The sequence below is a fragment of the Drosophila hydei genome, unplaced genomic scaffold, assembly GCF_003285905.1.
Source record: "Drosophila hydei strain 15085-1641.00,03,60 unplaced genomic scaffold, DhydRS2 tig00000283-arrow-arrow-pilon, whole genome shotgun sequence".
In the NCBI taxonomy this organism is placed as follows: domain Eukaryota; kingdom Metazoa; phylum Arthropoda; class Insecta; order Diptera; family Drosophilidae; genus Drosophila; species Drosophila hydei.
The window spans coordinates 878677-895000 of record NW_022045702.1 but is presented as its reverse complement, the minus strand read 5'-3'; the positions used below and the strand labels follow the sequence as shown (position 1 = coordinate 895000).

Below are 16324 nucleotides of genomic sequence, written 5' to 3'. Positions count from 1 at the left end.
GCAACTGACAGTTTTCAAGTAGCCGAAAAGGGTTGCCAACATTTTTCAGAACAAAAAATAAAAAATATATATATATAAATTTCTTGAATTTCAGCTTTGTGTGCTTAGCAAATTGACCGTTGCGCAAATATTTAAATAGTTGTGCATATGTTTCTGGCAATGCGTTGCGCAAACAGGCCACAACAGAACAGTTGGCCAGCGCCTTGGACTGGGACGTGGTTGTGGCTCGTACAGGGTTGGGTCAGCAATCACATTTACAGCAATTAGATTGCCAGATTTCATATTTTTATTCGTAACATTTTTCTATTTTTTTTCTTGATTACATTTCGGCGCACAAAAACAATTTCATATTGAATTTGTTGAAAGGGACACGCCCACTTATAAGCTGTATAGGTCAGCGCTTGCTGAATACTTGCTCGTGTAGGTGGGTAGAGAGTATATTGGCTTCTTTTCTTTTTGATTGAAGGGATGAATACTCTATCTGTCAATCAAACTGACTGTGAAGCCTATATATAAAGAGTTGAGAGATCTTATATTTTATATAGCTTGAAAATTTTATTAGTAACGCAATCTCTGAGCTCTTCCATATAAAAGTTGTTGACAATTTTTTCTTTTAAAATAATTTCAGGTCTTGCAGCTTGCACGAGTACTACGCAGTCAGTGGACGTATTTTCCTCTCGCTTCTATATCTCTTCCTTTAATCATTTCAACAACAAATTTAAGCTGAAACGAGTATTGTGCAGTGTGCTACACCCCAAACTTCCTGTCTGTTTTATCTGCTACTTAAGCCACCTCCTTTTTTGCTATTTTCTGCTCATTTAGTGGGCCAATTGTTATCAGAGCAGCTAATCAGCCTCGAATCGAATCAATCGACAATGATGAGACTCAGATTTTGGGCACAAATTGGACACATGCCCACATTTTTGGGCAGATACTTGCAGATTGCGAGTACTTGGACTAATTAGCAGCACTCGAGCGCACGAAACAATATAGATAAAAAAGGAATAGAAAAACAACCCCCAATTCTAGGGAGAAACTTACCTCAAGGCGCGACTCAGCTTGTCGTAGTTCATGTTGGGCTTCGATTTGCGTTCGCCCCAGCGGCGGGCCACCTCGTCGGGATCGGTTAGCTTGAACTCGCCGTTGGTGCCCTCCCAGGTGATGCAGCTGGCATTGTTGCTGTCCGACAGCAGCTCGAGCAGGAACTGCCATAATTGTATCTGTCCCGAGCCTGCAAAGCAAATATATAGAAATGTAAGGAATATGTTTGTAATAGAAATACAAAAGCTCTTTAATGCCAGTATTTTGGCTGCCTAAATGTCCGTCAAAAAGGCATATCCTTTGCCACTACTGCTGGCAAGCAGGCAGGCATGGAATTATATAACATTGACTGACCCGAAAGCTAAGCATTTTGTGGCATGCAAAAGTGCCATAAAGTATTTCCGACACGCTGCTCAACTCCCGACAACCACTTGACCAAGTCCCAGAGGGGCATCTGTGCTCTTGCCAAGAGGCTATCCTGCTCCAAATTTATGTAATGCCAGAGAGCTTGAGCGCAGTCGAAAAGTTTCTACTATTTTAGATTTACGATTAAGGCAAGACAAGTCGAAGGAAATGGTATGGCATGTAAGTGCAAATGTAAAGCACTTACAATTTGCTATATATGATAGCTAGTAGTAAATATGAAAGAAGACTGGAGCGGAAAGCAGACTTATCATAAATGAATATACATATGTGTGAGCATGAAAAATATATAGTTTAATATATAAAAGAGTTCTACAGCGGAAAAAGCTTCAAAGCTTTCAAATGAAAGTTCTTTTATATAATATATAGTTAATGATATCACAACCTCATCTGAGTTGTCGAATATCGTATGCCTTATATTCTTAGACACAAAAATATTTCTTGACTAAGAGAAATTCATATAAAGTTGGCAAAATTTAAGTTGTTTGTAATCCAGAATAAATAGTAATTCAATATAAAGTATTTTTAAGTATTAAGAAAACATTTTCATCTAAGATAATTGAACTTGCGGACAATCAGAATGATTATCAGATATTCTTACAGCAGAAATATTGAAATATACCATAGGAGATTTTTCCTTTAAAATGTTTTTCAGTTTAATTTAAATGTAAGTGAGGATGATACGACAATTTAATAGAAATAGAATGACCATCATAAGCCGTTTTACTTAAGCAACTATCACTGCTCCTTGAACTGCTTGTAAAATATTTAACAGGAAGATAAGTAGTCTTTACCAGGCAGACGACTAGTTAAGCTCAATGCTAAGTTATTGATTAGAAATGATGTAAAAATTAGCAGGCAATAAGCAAATCAAGCTAAGAGCAACTCCTATTAATCAGTCATTAAATATATACCTTCATGTTAAATTAATTGCTAAATATTATTGCAAGGATACAGTCAAATCTAGTTTTAATATGAAATAGATACACATTATGGGTTTATTTAAGTCGCATGTGTGCTCAGACATCTTCAGTTGACCTTTGACTTTTTAGCAGCACAAATCAGAAACCAAATGTCGTCGCGGTGATTATACAATCTCTCTCTATATATATATTTATGAGCACACTTTGATTTTTCTTTTGTTGTGCGTGCTAAAACATTTACGAAATTATGATTTTCGTATTGTGCAAAGGATTCGGCACGCATTCAACGCAGACATCATAAATCGCTTAATCATTTGGCAATTAGGCCCAGCCCCAGAACAATGTCTCTTCCTCTCCCTCTTACTCTCTCTGTCTCTGTCTTTGTCTCTCCTTCTTTCGTAAAAAAGGACACACACAAAGACTGCTCGCTGGGGGTTGAAAAACCCTGACAGCCCTGGGAAGCTAGAAGTTGAGTTTCACCCTTCGGGCGGTGGCTGAGACCCGAGCTCTGAGCTCTGAGTTCTGAGTTCTGTTTGTTCATGTGTGAGAAACGTCATGAATATTGCGTTAATTGCAAATCATGGTCAAGAGAATGTGTTAAGTGTCAACATGATGATGATGATGGTGATGATGATGTTGATGATGACATGAATGAGTGATAACTCAGTCAGCTATGTGGGCGTGCCAAGCAATTGACACGCCATTAAGTCAAAAACAATGGGCCAAGCTATTCCAGCTGGCAAGCCTAATGACGGCTAATAGATGTAAGCTTGAACTCTAGGCCAGTACAGCTGAAGGCTTTATCCATCTGTGCCTTTTATAAGTAAGCAATAGATTAAACTTAAATGGTTTCAACTAAGAGATATCTTTGGGCATTAGTGGCGCTAGCATATATACTATATTCCATGAACAATTGGGTGCTAATTGCTGCAAGAGTCGAAGCTGAAATTTTGAAGAAATTCAGCCGCGGAGAGATGATGATCTACTGCGGCTAAATCTCTTTAACAATTCTTTGCACAAGAATCTTTTTTTACAATTGTCTCAATTATCTCTCTCGACAATTAGTGACATAATGCAAGACGAACTTAATCCAAGAAAAATTTTTCGCCTAAGATTAAATTTTGCTATGCTTACATTGCGGCGCGCACTATTTTGAAAGCAACCCTCGTTTAGTTTAACATATTCTAGACATATAGTGACTTATATTTGGTATATGCTATATCAAAAAAAAATCTACCTTTTTTTATATTTTATAATTTTTTATGAAACAATTCATATGCGCTTTTGAAAAATATTTAAAATAATAAATATTTTCATATACAAGAAGCGTTATATTTCTGTATATTATATATTATTATATTATAATATTCTTAACTAAATAAATTAGTTTGAGCTGTGTGTTCCTTATTCCTAGGAACAAGCTGCAAAGTTTGTTTCCCTCTTCAACCCAATTAAATTTAAAGTCAAAGATGCTTCGGCTCGACTTACAACTCGTTCTATTTTCTTTGTCTTAATTTAAGTTAAGTATCTTAATACATTTTTTTATTCGAATATATCCTCGAAATTATTCTTTATCTCTGCCCAAACTAAGAGGTATCTTCCAGTTGCACACGCCCCAAGCAGCTGCTGTCATCACCTCTGCTGACCAATTTGCAGGCAATTTGGTCACAAAGGCGTTGACGTTGGCGCCGTCGACTCTAAGAAATGCTAATTTAATATGTGTGCTTGGCAAAAGAAATAGCAGAAGAAGAAGCGGCAGCAGAAGAAGTGGGAAAGGCAAAGTAATTAGCTGCAGGGAGCTGTGGAAATGTTGCTTTGATATGCCGACAGAGGCTGCGGCTCCCTGCGCTTGTGTTCCTTCTCTTTTGCCTGTTTTTAATTACAAACAAGTTTTTGTGCTGTGGCTGGCAATTATGTCACGACTAGAGCTAGTTTTAGGGTTTAGTGTTGTTTTTTAGTACTTTTTTTTATTCATGCTGTTTTGGTTGCATGCACCGGCTGCAGCTGTGTCTGCATGCAAATAAGGCGCGAGGTACGAGGCACGAGGAGCGCGAGCTGTGCAGTTGAGACCGGACTTGGCTAACAAAGCGGTTCCGTGTCCAAAGGAAGCCATAATTAATCAAAAACAGCATTTTTGCCACCCAAAAAGCGAAAGCGCACGGCCATGTGGGTACACGTGTGTACATGTGTGTGTGTATGTGTGTGTGTGTGTATCTATGTGTGTGTGCGGGTCATGTGTATGTGTTTTTCTCAGTGAGCTTTTGCGATTAACTTGAAGTTAAAGTCAACTTGGCAACGGCCTAAGCCTAAACAAGAAACACAGCACACAGACTGGGCGAGAAAGGGACAGCTAAAGAGAGCAAGAGTGAGGGAAAAAGGTATAGCAAGTGTAAAAGAGAGGCAGCTAGCGTGGGGAGCAATGGCGTTCGGCGCGTGTAAATGTCGCGCCGGAAAATGTTGGGCGTCTGACTTTTTATGCTAATTCCGTTCAAACGCCATGTTTGTGCGCCGCTTGCTTAGGGCGGGGGCGTGGCGTGGCGTGGGGGCATAATGGGGGCGACTATTTAGAGGGGTGCCAAACCACACAGCAACACACACACACAGACAGAGCAGTGGTCAACAATGGCGACAAAGCTCATGCAGCCGCAGGATCAATAAAAATTATTGATTTTATTTCAAACTTTCCGTTGCAGCAGGGCAAAATTTCAATTAAACTTTAAAAACTTTTGAACAAGACATAAAAGTGTGTAATAGCAATGCATAACTATGCAAAACTGTACTAAAGCGAGCGATGCAGGCAGGAATACAAGATCTAGCTGCCGCACCTAAGCAATTGTTAGACTTACTTTAAGAAATTTAACTATTAAATTATATTTTTTTTATATATAAAACTAAGAAATAACTAAAATTTCTTACATTTTTTAATTTATCCTCAGCTTAAGCTAATTTATACAATAAAATTATGAAAATTTAGTTTTACCCAAATATATTCAATGAAAAAATTATCGAGCTTAGGCTCCAAATAAGTCTAGTACCTTGAAATGTCTCTATATAGTAAGTAAGTAAGTATGAAGCTTAACTCATATACTTTGCTTAACTCATATACTCATATACACATATACTTACATACATATATAATATATTTTAATTTAATTTATTCATATTTTTCAAGGCCTCGTCTTCCTTATCATTTGACATTTTTAACTGATTTTTTTTAGCTCTCCGAACATATTTCTCAGTTTGACTTTAGCCATTAATCATAAGTGATAGATGCACACCTACTTTTTAACCCTTTGTTAAACCCTTTTTACAACTAGAGACTACTTTATATGTACGACTACACACACATATAGAAATGTATATAGTTTTTGTAAAGTCAGGCTTTGGGCGCGTGCTGCAGACAAATGCAATTCAAGTCAAATAACGAAAAATAATTGCCTGGCCACGCCCACTGCAGCGCTTAGACACACGCATGCGAATAATAAATGTATTCCGAAAATGAAAATGGAAAAGAAAAAAAAACAAAAAGTAGAAGTTTATAACACCTTTCGCATAAATTAGAAAAGTGTAAAAGCCCGCAGGGTTGAGCTCTTTCAGACTTTTTGCTTTGCATGCAACGGGTTAATTTGTTAGGGTGCGCCGAATCTCGGCCAGAAATTGATATGATAATGCAGACAGAGAGAGACAGAGATGGCGATAGAGAGAACCCCTTAACGCTTTATACGTTATTCAACTTAATCTAAGCACCTGTATCTTTATGCTTTTGTGATTATTCAAACTCACCTGAGCTGGCGAGTCGGCTGCTGGTGGGTCCGAACATTTGATATGGATCTGTAATAGAGGGTGGCAAGCCATTAGTTTTTTAGGCTCTTATGTGTGTGTGTTTTATGCAAATGAAGGACCTTTAATGAAGGACCTGCCAAAACGGAATACATTACACATAAAAATGCAGTAGGAAAAAGAAATGTGTACGTGGGCAAGTTGCGTTTCCGCTGATGAAATGAAATGCATTACCAAAACTGCATTATGTATGTATGCGCGAGTGTATGTGTGTGTGTTTTATATGTATATATAATGCATATAGACTTGGCATATCCATTTCACTTATTATCCGGCGCGCGTTTCCTGGTTGAGAGCAAAGCTAAAAAAACGTTGCATACTTTTAAGCGCTGCCTAAAGCCAAGAGCTAGAGGTTATGGCAGCAAAACTTAGCGAACATCTTCGATGCAGCCACAACACAATTCTGCAAAAGCAGACATATATACATGCATATAACATATATGTGCTCGTGTGCATTGTTTGGTGCCGTCTTTTGTTCTCTGTGCACAATTTAATGCGCATAAACAGGACCGTCGGCAGTAAGTCGGGCTGGCACGCGTCCTTTTCAGGCACGGCCGTCAAATTTGACAGCAGAAAAAAATATAATATAATAAAAAAAAACTGAAATAGAAACAGAAACAGAAACAGAAAACCAGAAAAGCAAGCCAAGTTCTCGGCAGCCTTGTTGGAGTGCGTCTGGGGCTGCGCTCTAATTGAGAATCCTTTATGGCATTTCAATTGTTTCCATTACGCTTCGAATGCGAATGCGAATGCGAATACTTTTGTTTCCATTTCCACTTCGAGTGGCGTATTTAAGGTTTTGATTTGCGACAGTATTTTCCAAGGGTTTCTTTTTTTACTACACTTTAAAGCAGCAGCGCGCACTGAGCGTGAGGGTAAGTGTAAAAGGACTCTGGAGTGGACGGCATTGAGTGGAGGTATTTGTTTCAATACATTTGGAATGAAAAAAGCATCGAGTGCCCGAATCTCGAGTGGCTTTGGCAGCGTGCGCACCGTTTCAATTGCAAAACTTTATTAGTGTTGGTAAACAGCCGACAGGCACTGTTTATATTTGAATTTGGGCTAAACAATGCGGCACGTGAGCTCAAGCACCTACTCTTAATGTGCCTTTAATGCGTCAGCTACTCAAAGCCTTTCCAGCTACATACACATATTTTTATTTCTTTTATTTACTCACCAGGTTGCCGTAGTTGTGAGTGCGGATCATGTTTAATACTCAAGGCATTCGAGCTGTAGCCTGCAAATATTCCAAATCGATTTGAATAATATTAGAGCTGAGTCTTAGATAATGAGAATTGAAACTCAAACTGGCAAATAAATGAAAATAAATACAGAGTTTAAAGAGTAGAGTTAGCAATAAAGTTATAAATGAATGAGAAAACATCTTTTAGCTAGAGCTAGGCTATGTAGCATGTCTTTCTCTGAATGACATCTGTATGCATATATAAAGCAACTTTCTCAACATATTTAATGTCCATTTCTATATAGATTCAAGATGGATAATTAAAATATTCTAAGTCTTCGTCTCTAAGTCTTTTTTTAATCTTTTATACAACTAACTAGTTATGTTCATATGTGACTATATACTTATATCCTCTAAACCAAATCGAATCGATTAATATTATAAGCGATTTTTTGAGTCACAGAGGTAAAGTCTTAGTGCATGTATGGGGAATAGCATTAGTATTAATATTAGTATTTTTATTAGTGCTAACATTAGTATAAGAATTAGTCGAAACATTAATAGAAGTATTAGTAGAAGTATTACTATTATTATTATTATTATATTTATTATATTATTACTATTGATATTAGCATTGATATCAGTATTGGTATTATTAGTATTAGTATTATTATTATTAGTATTGATATTAGTATTAGTATTAGTATTGGTATTAGTACTGGTTAGTATTATTACTAACACTAGCATTAGTATTAGCATAAGTATCAGTATTGGTATAAGTATAATTATTTGTATGAGTATTAATATTGATACTAGTATTGCTATTAGTATTGCTTATGTATTACTATCAATATTAATTTTCAAATTGGCCTATGTTTTAGACTCGCTTATGAAGATGTAAGCTTCGTTTCAAAGCGATCAAGCTAACAGTGTCTGTAGACTGTCTGTAATAGCTATAGCAAATCTCATTAGGTTGCCTGGGGCAAGGCAGCCAGGCGTAAAGTCAACCAGTTGTCAGTTAATATTGTGTTACCCACAACACTTGTCAGTTTTTACAATCAAAGGCATCAACTCAGACGCAGCACACAAACATTATCATAGTTCTGTCATCAAAGCGAATCAGAGCCAAAGGCTACGAAGGAGAGGGAAGCTGGGAGAGCCAAAGCGACAGAGACCGAGAGAGAGAGACTGTGATATGAGCAATGCGGCAGGCGTCAGGCTCTTTCATTTTAATGGAATATGATTGTATAGAAGGCAAAACAATGCCGCTGGCGATTCAATTTAAAATGCGATGAGATCTCTGCGAGAGCGGGAGGAGAGGTGTGTCAAAAAGCGTTGAAAGTTGCGGCAAACTTCACGCTCCATACAAATTAAAGCCGCAGGCAAAGCACACAGGCAGGGTAAAGGACTCTTGGTGCGGGCATGGCTCAGTGGTTATGCACCACCCGCTGTTGTTTTCGTTGTCACTCATTGTGCAAAAGAATAAAAAAAAAAAACAAGAACAAAGCAAGAGTGAGGCAGAGAGAGAGAGAGAGAGAGAGGCGACTCAACTTTTCTGTATGACATTTTTGGGTTTACGCTTTTGCGTAGCCACTCAACTGCGAAGAGCACAAAAGATGCCCGATTGCATTTGAGTGTGGGAGGCGGCAACGGCGGTGGTTGGGTGGCTGCGACACGCTCAGCGAAGCTGAAATTTCGTATTAAACACTTTTACAGTTTGTTGCTAAGATATTAGCTTGAGGCTAGTTTAGAAGTTAAGAAGATCGTCTAATATATATAATTTTAATTAAATGCAGGCTCCAATGAACAGGCTTCGCCTCTGTCACTCACTGGCTCTCGCTCTCACTGTCTCTCTCTCTCTCTCTCTCTTTCTATTTGCACGCTTCATTTAACAGCCACGCAGCCCTTTGACTGCCCCGACTGACTTTCTGATAGACAAGAACACGTGTAGGCAACACCTTTTCAATTTGTTCCCACCTTTTTTTTTTTATTTGCATTCAATAGATTGAATAGCATTTTGCATGGTTCACTGAGTCCCTTTCATGTGTGTGTGTGTGCGCGCTGGCTGCTTTGCATGCTAATCAGCGTGTGTAGCCATGTATTTATTTATTGGCTTTTCAAGTGCCCTTTGCTTGATTTGTGGCCAATAATTTGGTGTCATTTGGTAGCTAACAAGTCTGGAAGTTTTTAAAAAGATCTTTTAAACTTTTCTAAGTAGCAAAGTTTTTAGATTAATGATATCAAATATTCTTGTATTAGCATAAGAGATATGTTAACTTGGGATGATCTATATTGAAATTAAATCTTGTGGTAGTTGATATAAAATATCATTATTGAAGTTAAGAGCTCCCTTGCTACTATGTTAACATTTCTAGTCGCTGAATCATATTCGCACTAAGACAATGGTGTCGATTAGAAGTCTATATATTATTTAATACTTGAGTAAAAGTTAGCTCTTATGTCTGCTTCGGAGAATCTGAACTGACGCATCTGGCCGTCTTTCACTTCCAACTGGAGATTCTTGTCTTATTAACTTAGACAATATGATCAATCTATTGAGAAGTAGAAACGCATTTTTGTTGAACTTGACTATAACCTAAGAAACTATGCTTGTTCTCTGAATTAAAACTTAATTTCTGTTAGCTCACATATGAGCTGTCTGCTCAGTCTTCAATCTATTTGAATTTACTTCTTCTGCATCATGGCCCTCGCTTGTGTCCACAAATTAGATCACGTTGTATGTTCTGCTAATTTTTGACAACTGTTTGGCTTGAGCATATTCCTCGTCTTTCATATTGGCCTACTTTAAAAAATGGCTCCAATAATCAAAAACTAATTTTTGAGCACAAACAAAATACTTATGATGAAACAGCATTTACTTGAGACCTGGCCACCTGTGTCTTTTCTTGCGCATGAGAAGAGAAAGTTGTGTTAGGATTGAGCAGTTAAATATAACATCGAAGGAACAAGCTGAACAAGATCATATACAATCATTTTTTTAAATGCTTCCAGGTTGAACAAAATGCTGACACAAGATTATAATACCTCTTCAAAGTATGCAGAAGCTTAAAAATATATATATGAATACATAAAGAATTTTAAAATATATATATATATATATATATATATATATATATATATATATATATATATATATATATATATATATATAAGCAAATATAAATACATAAGATGATATATCAAAGATGATATATCAAAGGCGCGTACAAATTTATAATTGTTCTTAAAATCAAAATATTGGAATGAAAAATACCAAAAATCTGTATCATATATGTAGATATGAGTAGATAGAAACCTTTAGAGATATAAGACTAAACAGCAATTTCTCTAAACTTTTAATAAATTTAAAGTATTTTATGCTGAGCTTTGCTATCTGACGTAGCTTGGTTCACTAAGAAATTTCATGTTAAATATTTTTTCTCCTACGAATACACATTTTATATAAACTATTTAAGCTCACCTTGCGATTGTGTGGAGCTGTGGGAGCCCCACGAAGATTTGTACGAGGAATCTGCAACAGAAGAGAAATTTACAAAAGTTAGCAAGTAGAAGAAGAAGAACAGAAACTAGATAAATTCTATTAGCATACTAAATAAATAAATATGACTAGATATTTATTATTTATTTACTTGGATTCCATGTGGGATTGCCCATCACCGTTGGCCGGCTGGATTCACACATCGCCCACTCACCTGCGAAGAGCATTGAGAAATTGCTGAAGCTGCCCGTGGATCTCGACAAATAATCGGCGGATGATTTAATGTCCAGCATTGTGGATGGCAGCGACGGCAATTGCCGGCGGTGCAGCTGCTCCTTAGTCTGCCTCAGTTAACAGAAATACTCTCGCACACACACACACGGGGCTATCAAGTGTTTGTTGTCCAATTGCCAATTTAATTTATTTAAAAAAAGTCAAAACGCGCGCGCGCTCCGGAAAACGGAACGGGAACGGGAACGGGAAAGGGAAAAGTGACGATCGGAACCGGTTACCGTTACCGGACACCTTCACTTCCGGGGCCGAAGCTAAACCCAAAATGCACTTTGGACACTGCTCACAGCAAGTGTCTCTATATGTGTGTCAATCACTGTGTTTGTCTTCTGCTATATACATACATATACCACATATATATATATCGCGTATACGCAGCGTAAATCACTTTCAGATGTGTTTGACTGTTGAAAACTGTGCGTCCGATCTGTGGCACGGCAGCGTAACAATTGATTCCATTCCGTCGTCAAATCGCGCATATCCTGGCATATCCTGGCACTGCCAACCAGCCAGCCAGCCAGCCAGCAGCGAGTCGAACAACCCCCTCGAACGAAAGGCGCAGGCTCGGCCAGTCGCATTGTGGGGGTGGTTGGGTGGTTGCAGCGGCAGCAGCAGCTTTTGTGTATCTATCTGTCTGGCCTGCCGCTGTGCGTGTACTTTACTGTGTGTGTGCGTGTGTGTATGTGTTGCTGGCTCTGTTCGACGTGAGCGTCGCTGCTGTTGTCCTTTATGCTCGCCAGGATATACTTAGGTTATAATCCACACCAAAAAGGCAGCCACCCCTTTTCCGCTCAAGCACCAATCAGCGTTGAGACAAGGTGTGGCCTAGCTCACACGCACACTCACTCACACACACTCACTCTCTCCCACACACACACACACACATGCACTCGCTTAAGTGAAAGCTTTTTGCAAATGGTTTTTTTGGGCAAACATTTATACTTCTAAGTTTTATTTGAAACTTCTACTATCGATCAACTGCCTCCCTCGCTCTCTCTCTTACTCTCTGTCTCTCTCTCACTCTCTCTCTCTCCTTCTCTATTTGTAGGAGTTTACCGTTTCCACTTGAAATCAGCTACGTTGCAGTCAGCCCACGCGCGCTCTCTCGCACTCCCTGTCTCACTCTCTGTCGCTCTGTTATGCTAGTGCTGTCTCGCTCAGTGGCGTCGTCCCTCTGATGCAGCGTCGGCGTCGGTTCCACTGAGAAGTGGCGTTGCCTTTTTAGTGGGTGACACGAAGCAACAAGGACGGATGTATTATCCACTTCCTTTTTCCTTCCACCAAACACAAGGATATTACCGTTTCGTCGTTCGCCTACATTGCGACTACACCCACAAATCCAACTTGGAGAAATTCAAGTGGGCGTGGGTGTGCGTGCTTGTATGTGTGTGTGCCTGTGTATGAGTGGGTGGCTCGCTGGGTTACACCTGAATACAATGCCAGCTGGCTCTGCAAGTGTGAGTGTTGGCCATTCAAGCTGCTTGCCAGGAATTGTGGCTCAAATCGACAATTGTGTTGTTGCGCCGCTGATTGCACGGTCTACGCTGACGGCGCTGCCAGCAGCGGCGTAGGCGTCGCAGTCAGCGTCAGCTGCGCTTTAGCTCAAGTGCAATTTTACTTGCTGCCTTTCACAGCTCTGCCGCTTCCAGCTATGCAAAATAACTGATATAGACACACACACTCACACACACACATATATATATATATATATATATACACCCACTGTCCTTTGCCTGGCTTAATTAATTTTGGAGTTCATTGAAATTGTTTTTATTTTCCTCTTTTTTCTGTTCTTTCAGTTGCAAAACTCATTTCAGCTTTTTGCTAATCTAGCCGCTGGCCTCGCTGCCTGCTGCTAGCTGGGTGGCTAATTCACAGGCGTTAACATACAAATTGCAGCTGCTCACACATACACATACACACTCATGTGAGCAGCGAAAGCTTTTGATAGTTTTTTTTCGTGAGCTGCTAAAAACAAATTTCGCTTTTTCGCAAAAAGTTGGCAACTCAAGGCGATGTGTGTGCCAGCTAAGTGTGTGTGTGTCTGAGTGTGAGTGTGTGTGTGTGTATGTGTTGCCTTGCTTTGACAAGCAGTTATTTAATAAAAGTTATCTGGAGAACGGCTTCAACTTTTGGCTTGATGGCAGCCATTTAACATCTCAGATGCACTTGAGACAACGAGAGGCATTTATGAAGTTGTAGAACATGCAGAAAGCTGAGACTGAATTATATAAAAAATATAAAATTAAAAAATGCATAAAAAAAATTAATAAATAAACTAAAGTCAAGCAAATTTTAATTATATGACTAAGGAATTATCGTAAATAATAAGTATTCATTTATTTAATTATTTAAATTTTAATTAATAAAATTATAAATTTTATATGAATAAATAAATAGCTTTCAGCAAGTACAAAAATGTAGCAATAAAAATATAAATAAACAAAAATAATAATAATAAAAAATACATGATGTATTTTATTGGATAATAATAATAGAAAATGATTAATTGGAAATCAAATTAAAATTTTTAAGCTATTTAAAATAAGTGTATATGATCCTGAACTATATATATAGAACTTATTATAAAAGACTACGGCTGTATTGGTACAACAATTATATCACATCTATGTCATATTATATTATATATATCATATGATATCCCTATCATATGAAATCTCCTACATTGTGGGAAATCTATATTATATGATGTATACATTATATCATATCTAATCATATCTACATCATATGATAGCAAACCCATGTCAAATCACATATATATATTCATATCTATAGCTTAAATATATACTTAACAACAGTTCTTACGTTTTATTTCTTAGTTAAATGAGCGCAGTAAGCCTTAGCCAAAGTTCTCTTTATGAGTTGGAATACTTTGTCTAATAGAGAGAATTAAAGTTACTATTTATATCTATTGGCAATGTTTACATTTTGGATATATTCTCGATGAAAACTGAATCATAAGCCTATTGTATAGCTTGGCATGCCTTGCTGATGCCTAAAAAATATTAAAAATATTTTGAAATGCAGACACAAGGGCAGCCAAGCAGAAGGACATAAGCCAATATACTCCTGTCATTTCAAGGGACAAACAGACAATCAAATAGAAGGAGAGAAAAACCAGTTCGACATAGCACAAAGCCAATATATTTTTGTTCCGTGCATGTCCAAGTATAAGACCTTTTAAACGCTTTATCGAAGCTTCATATGCCAACTATATAATAAATAGAAATTTACTTTTAAAGCCACCCTCGTAACTAAATATGTTTGTCTACAAGTGCGTGTGTGTGCGTGTGTATGTGTGAACTTTTGCTAATGGAATCTAAAATGGCTAAATAGCAATTTGCTGTTCTTGGCAGCCAAAGGCAAAGGCGCAGCCGGTTGCGGGTTGAAGTAGACCAAATCCAGTTAACTTGGCTAAAACAGTTTGCGTTGACTGTGTGTGTATGTGCGTGTGTTGTGCGAAATTTAGTTGGTATTTTAATTGCATTCATTATGTAATTTCATTTTCACGCTCTGTGGCGAAAACTTTAAATTAATTTCTTTTGTGGCGCTGTTTCCGCCATTTTGCATGCAAAGGCAAAGAGGCGCAACATTCGCAACCGCCCCTTCCGCCCCTCTCCCGCTCCCACACTGAAGTCGCGGTTGCTAAGTCGCCAAAAGTGCCACGCCTACACGAAATGGTGCGGGCAGAGGCGTTCAAATGCGTCATCTTAGAGCCAACCACCAGCCAAGTCGAATGCATCGAAGGTTCGTGTTCCATTTGTTTGTGTGCAGCCAGAAGAAGTCAACGGAGCGTCAAGACAAACATGACATGGAAATTGTGGATGAGGGGCAGAGCGGTGCAGGGTGGTGCAGGGAAAGATTGCTTGACAGTCAGCATATTGTCTGACTGGGGCAACCACCAACATTTGCAGTTAATAAGAAACGCAATCAACGCTGCGATTTGTTTTCTCAAGCTCAATAAAGCAACTGCGCGAAAGAGAGGCAGAAGGGCAGCTAAAGCGAGAGAGCGAGAGGGAGGGAGAGAGCGAGATTGTTGCTAATATAACGCGCCTGTGTCTATGCAACAAAAACAAACTGCCTACAATAACAACAGCCAGGAGCTGGGCACGTGGCCTTTAATGACGTATGAATGATATAACACGCGACGGCACGTGGCCAACTGGACGACTGCCTGACTGACTGACTGACTGAAAGCCCTGCCTAGCAGAGCCCAGCCCAGCCCAGCGGGCATGACAGGACGCATTCTGCAGCTGGCCAGGACCATGGGCAAAGCATTTGAAGTGATTGCTCCTTTCTGTGACCGCCGTCGTAGCGATTGCGATTGCTCATTTTGCCTGCAGCGTGATTTTTTACGCTGCCCGAAAATTGCGTATTATTCTAATAGGTATTATAGCGGGACATATGAATGCGATTGCGTCTTATTATAGTACGATATGAGCAGCTATATAGGCGTGCCAAACGACTCAATTCTAGCTTACATAGGAAATTTTCATTCTATTACAAGTTCTATGACTCAACTATGACTCTTACTTTACAGACTAGATCTGCTCCACTCTGCTCTAATTTTCTGTAATTAACATTAAATACTTTTAAACGATTAACATAAGCAAGAAATTTCGTTTTATGTTAGAGCTTGGAAACATATATATATGAGGTATGCTGACCAGGTTGAATTACCTATTCAAGGAACACTATGTGGCCTTAAGCTTACAGAAGACACTGGATAAGACATACAAGAAAATCCATATTTATCAAACGAAATTATGAAATTATCAAAAGATAATCAAATATTTATGTACATAGAAAAGAAAAGTATAAATATATTTAATATATTATTATATTATATTTTATAATATTTATTATATTTCGAATATATAAATATTCAATTTCAATAGCTTTATATAGTTCATGAAATACACAAAGGCAATTTTGATGGATTTAATTCAATTATTAAATCTGCTGTTTCAACTCTTCTACAGAATATATTAAATGTTTCAAAATTGTGTCAATTTACTCCACTGACTATACTAAGATATTTGATATATGTCACGTATACATCATTCTATATATATATATATATATATATATATATATATATAT

General features: G+C 38.1%; 1 protein-coding gene across 3 annotated transcripts in view; it reads right to left on the bottom strand.

Moving 5' to 3' along the window:
* LOC111600519 (DNA-binding protein D-ETS-3) overlaps positions 1–16324 on the bottom strand; it is a 31133-nt gene that overhangs the window by 4076 nt on the left and 10733 nt on the right. The window contains exons 5-9 of one of the 3 annotated variants that reach the window (XM_023316649.2): positions 13091–13102; positions 10892–10942; positions 7405–7464; positions 6171–6218; positions 1042–1231 (exon numbers count right to left, since the gene is read on the bottom strand). In XM_023316649.2, the coding sequence (XP_023172417.2) occupies positions 1042–1231; positions 6171–6218; positions 7405–7464; positions 10892–10942; positions 13091–13102 (361 nt within the window). Of the gene's footprint in view, positions 1–1041; positions 1232–6170; positions 6219–7404; positions 7465–10891; positions 10943–11060; positions 11209–13090; positions 13103–16324 lie in introns of those variants that run through there. The other 2 variants (XM_023316650.2, XM_023316651.2) reach the window with 2 other exon arrangements.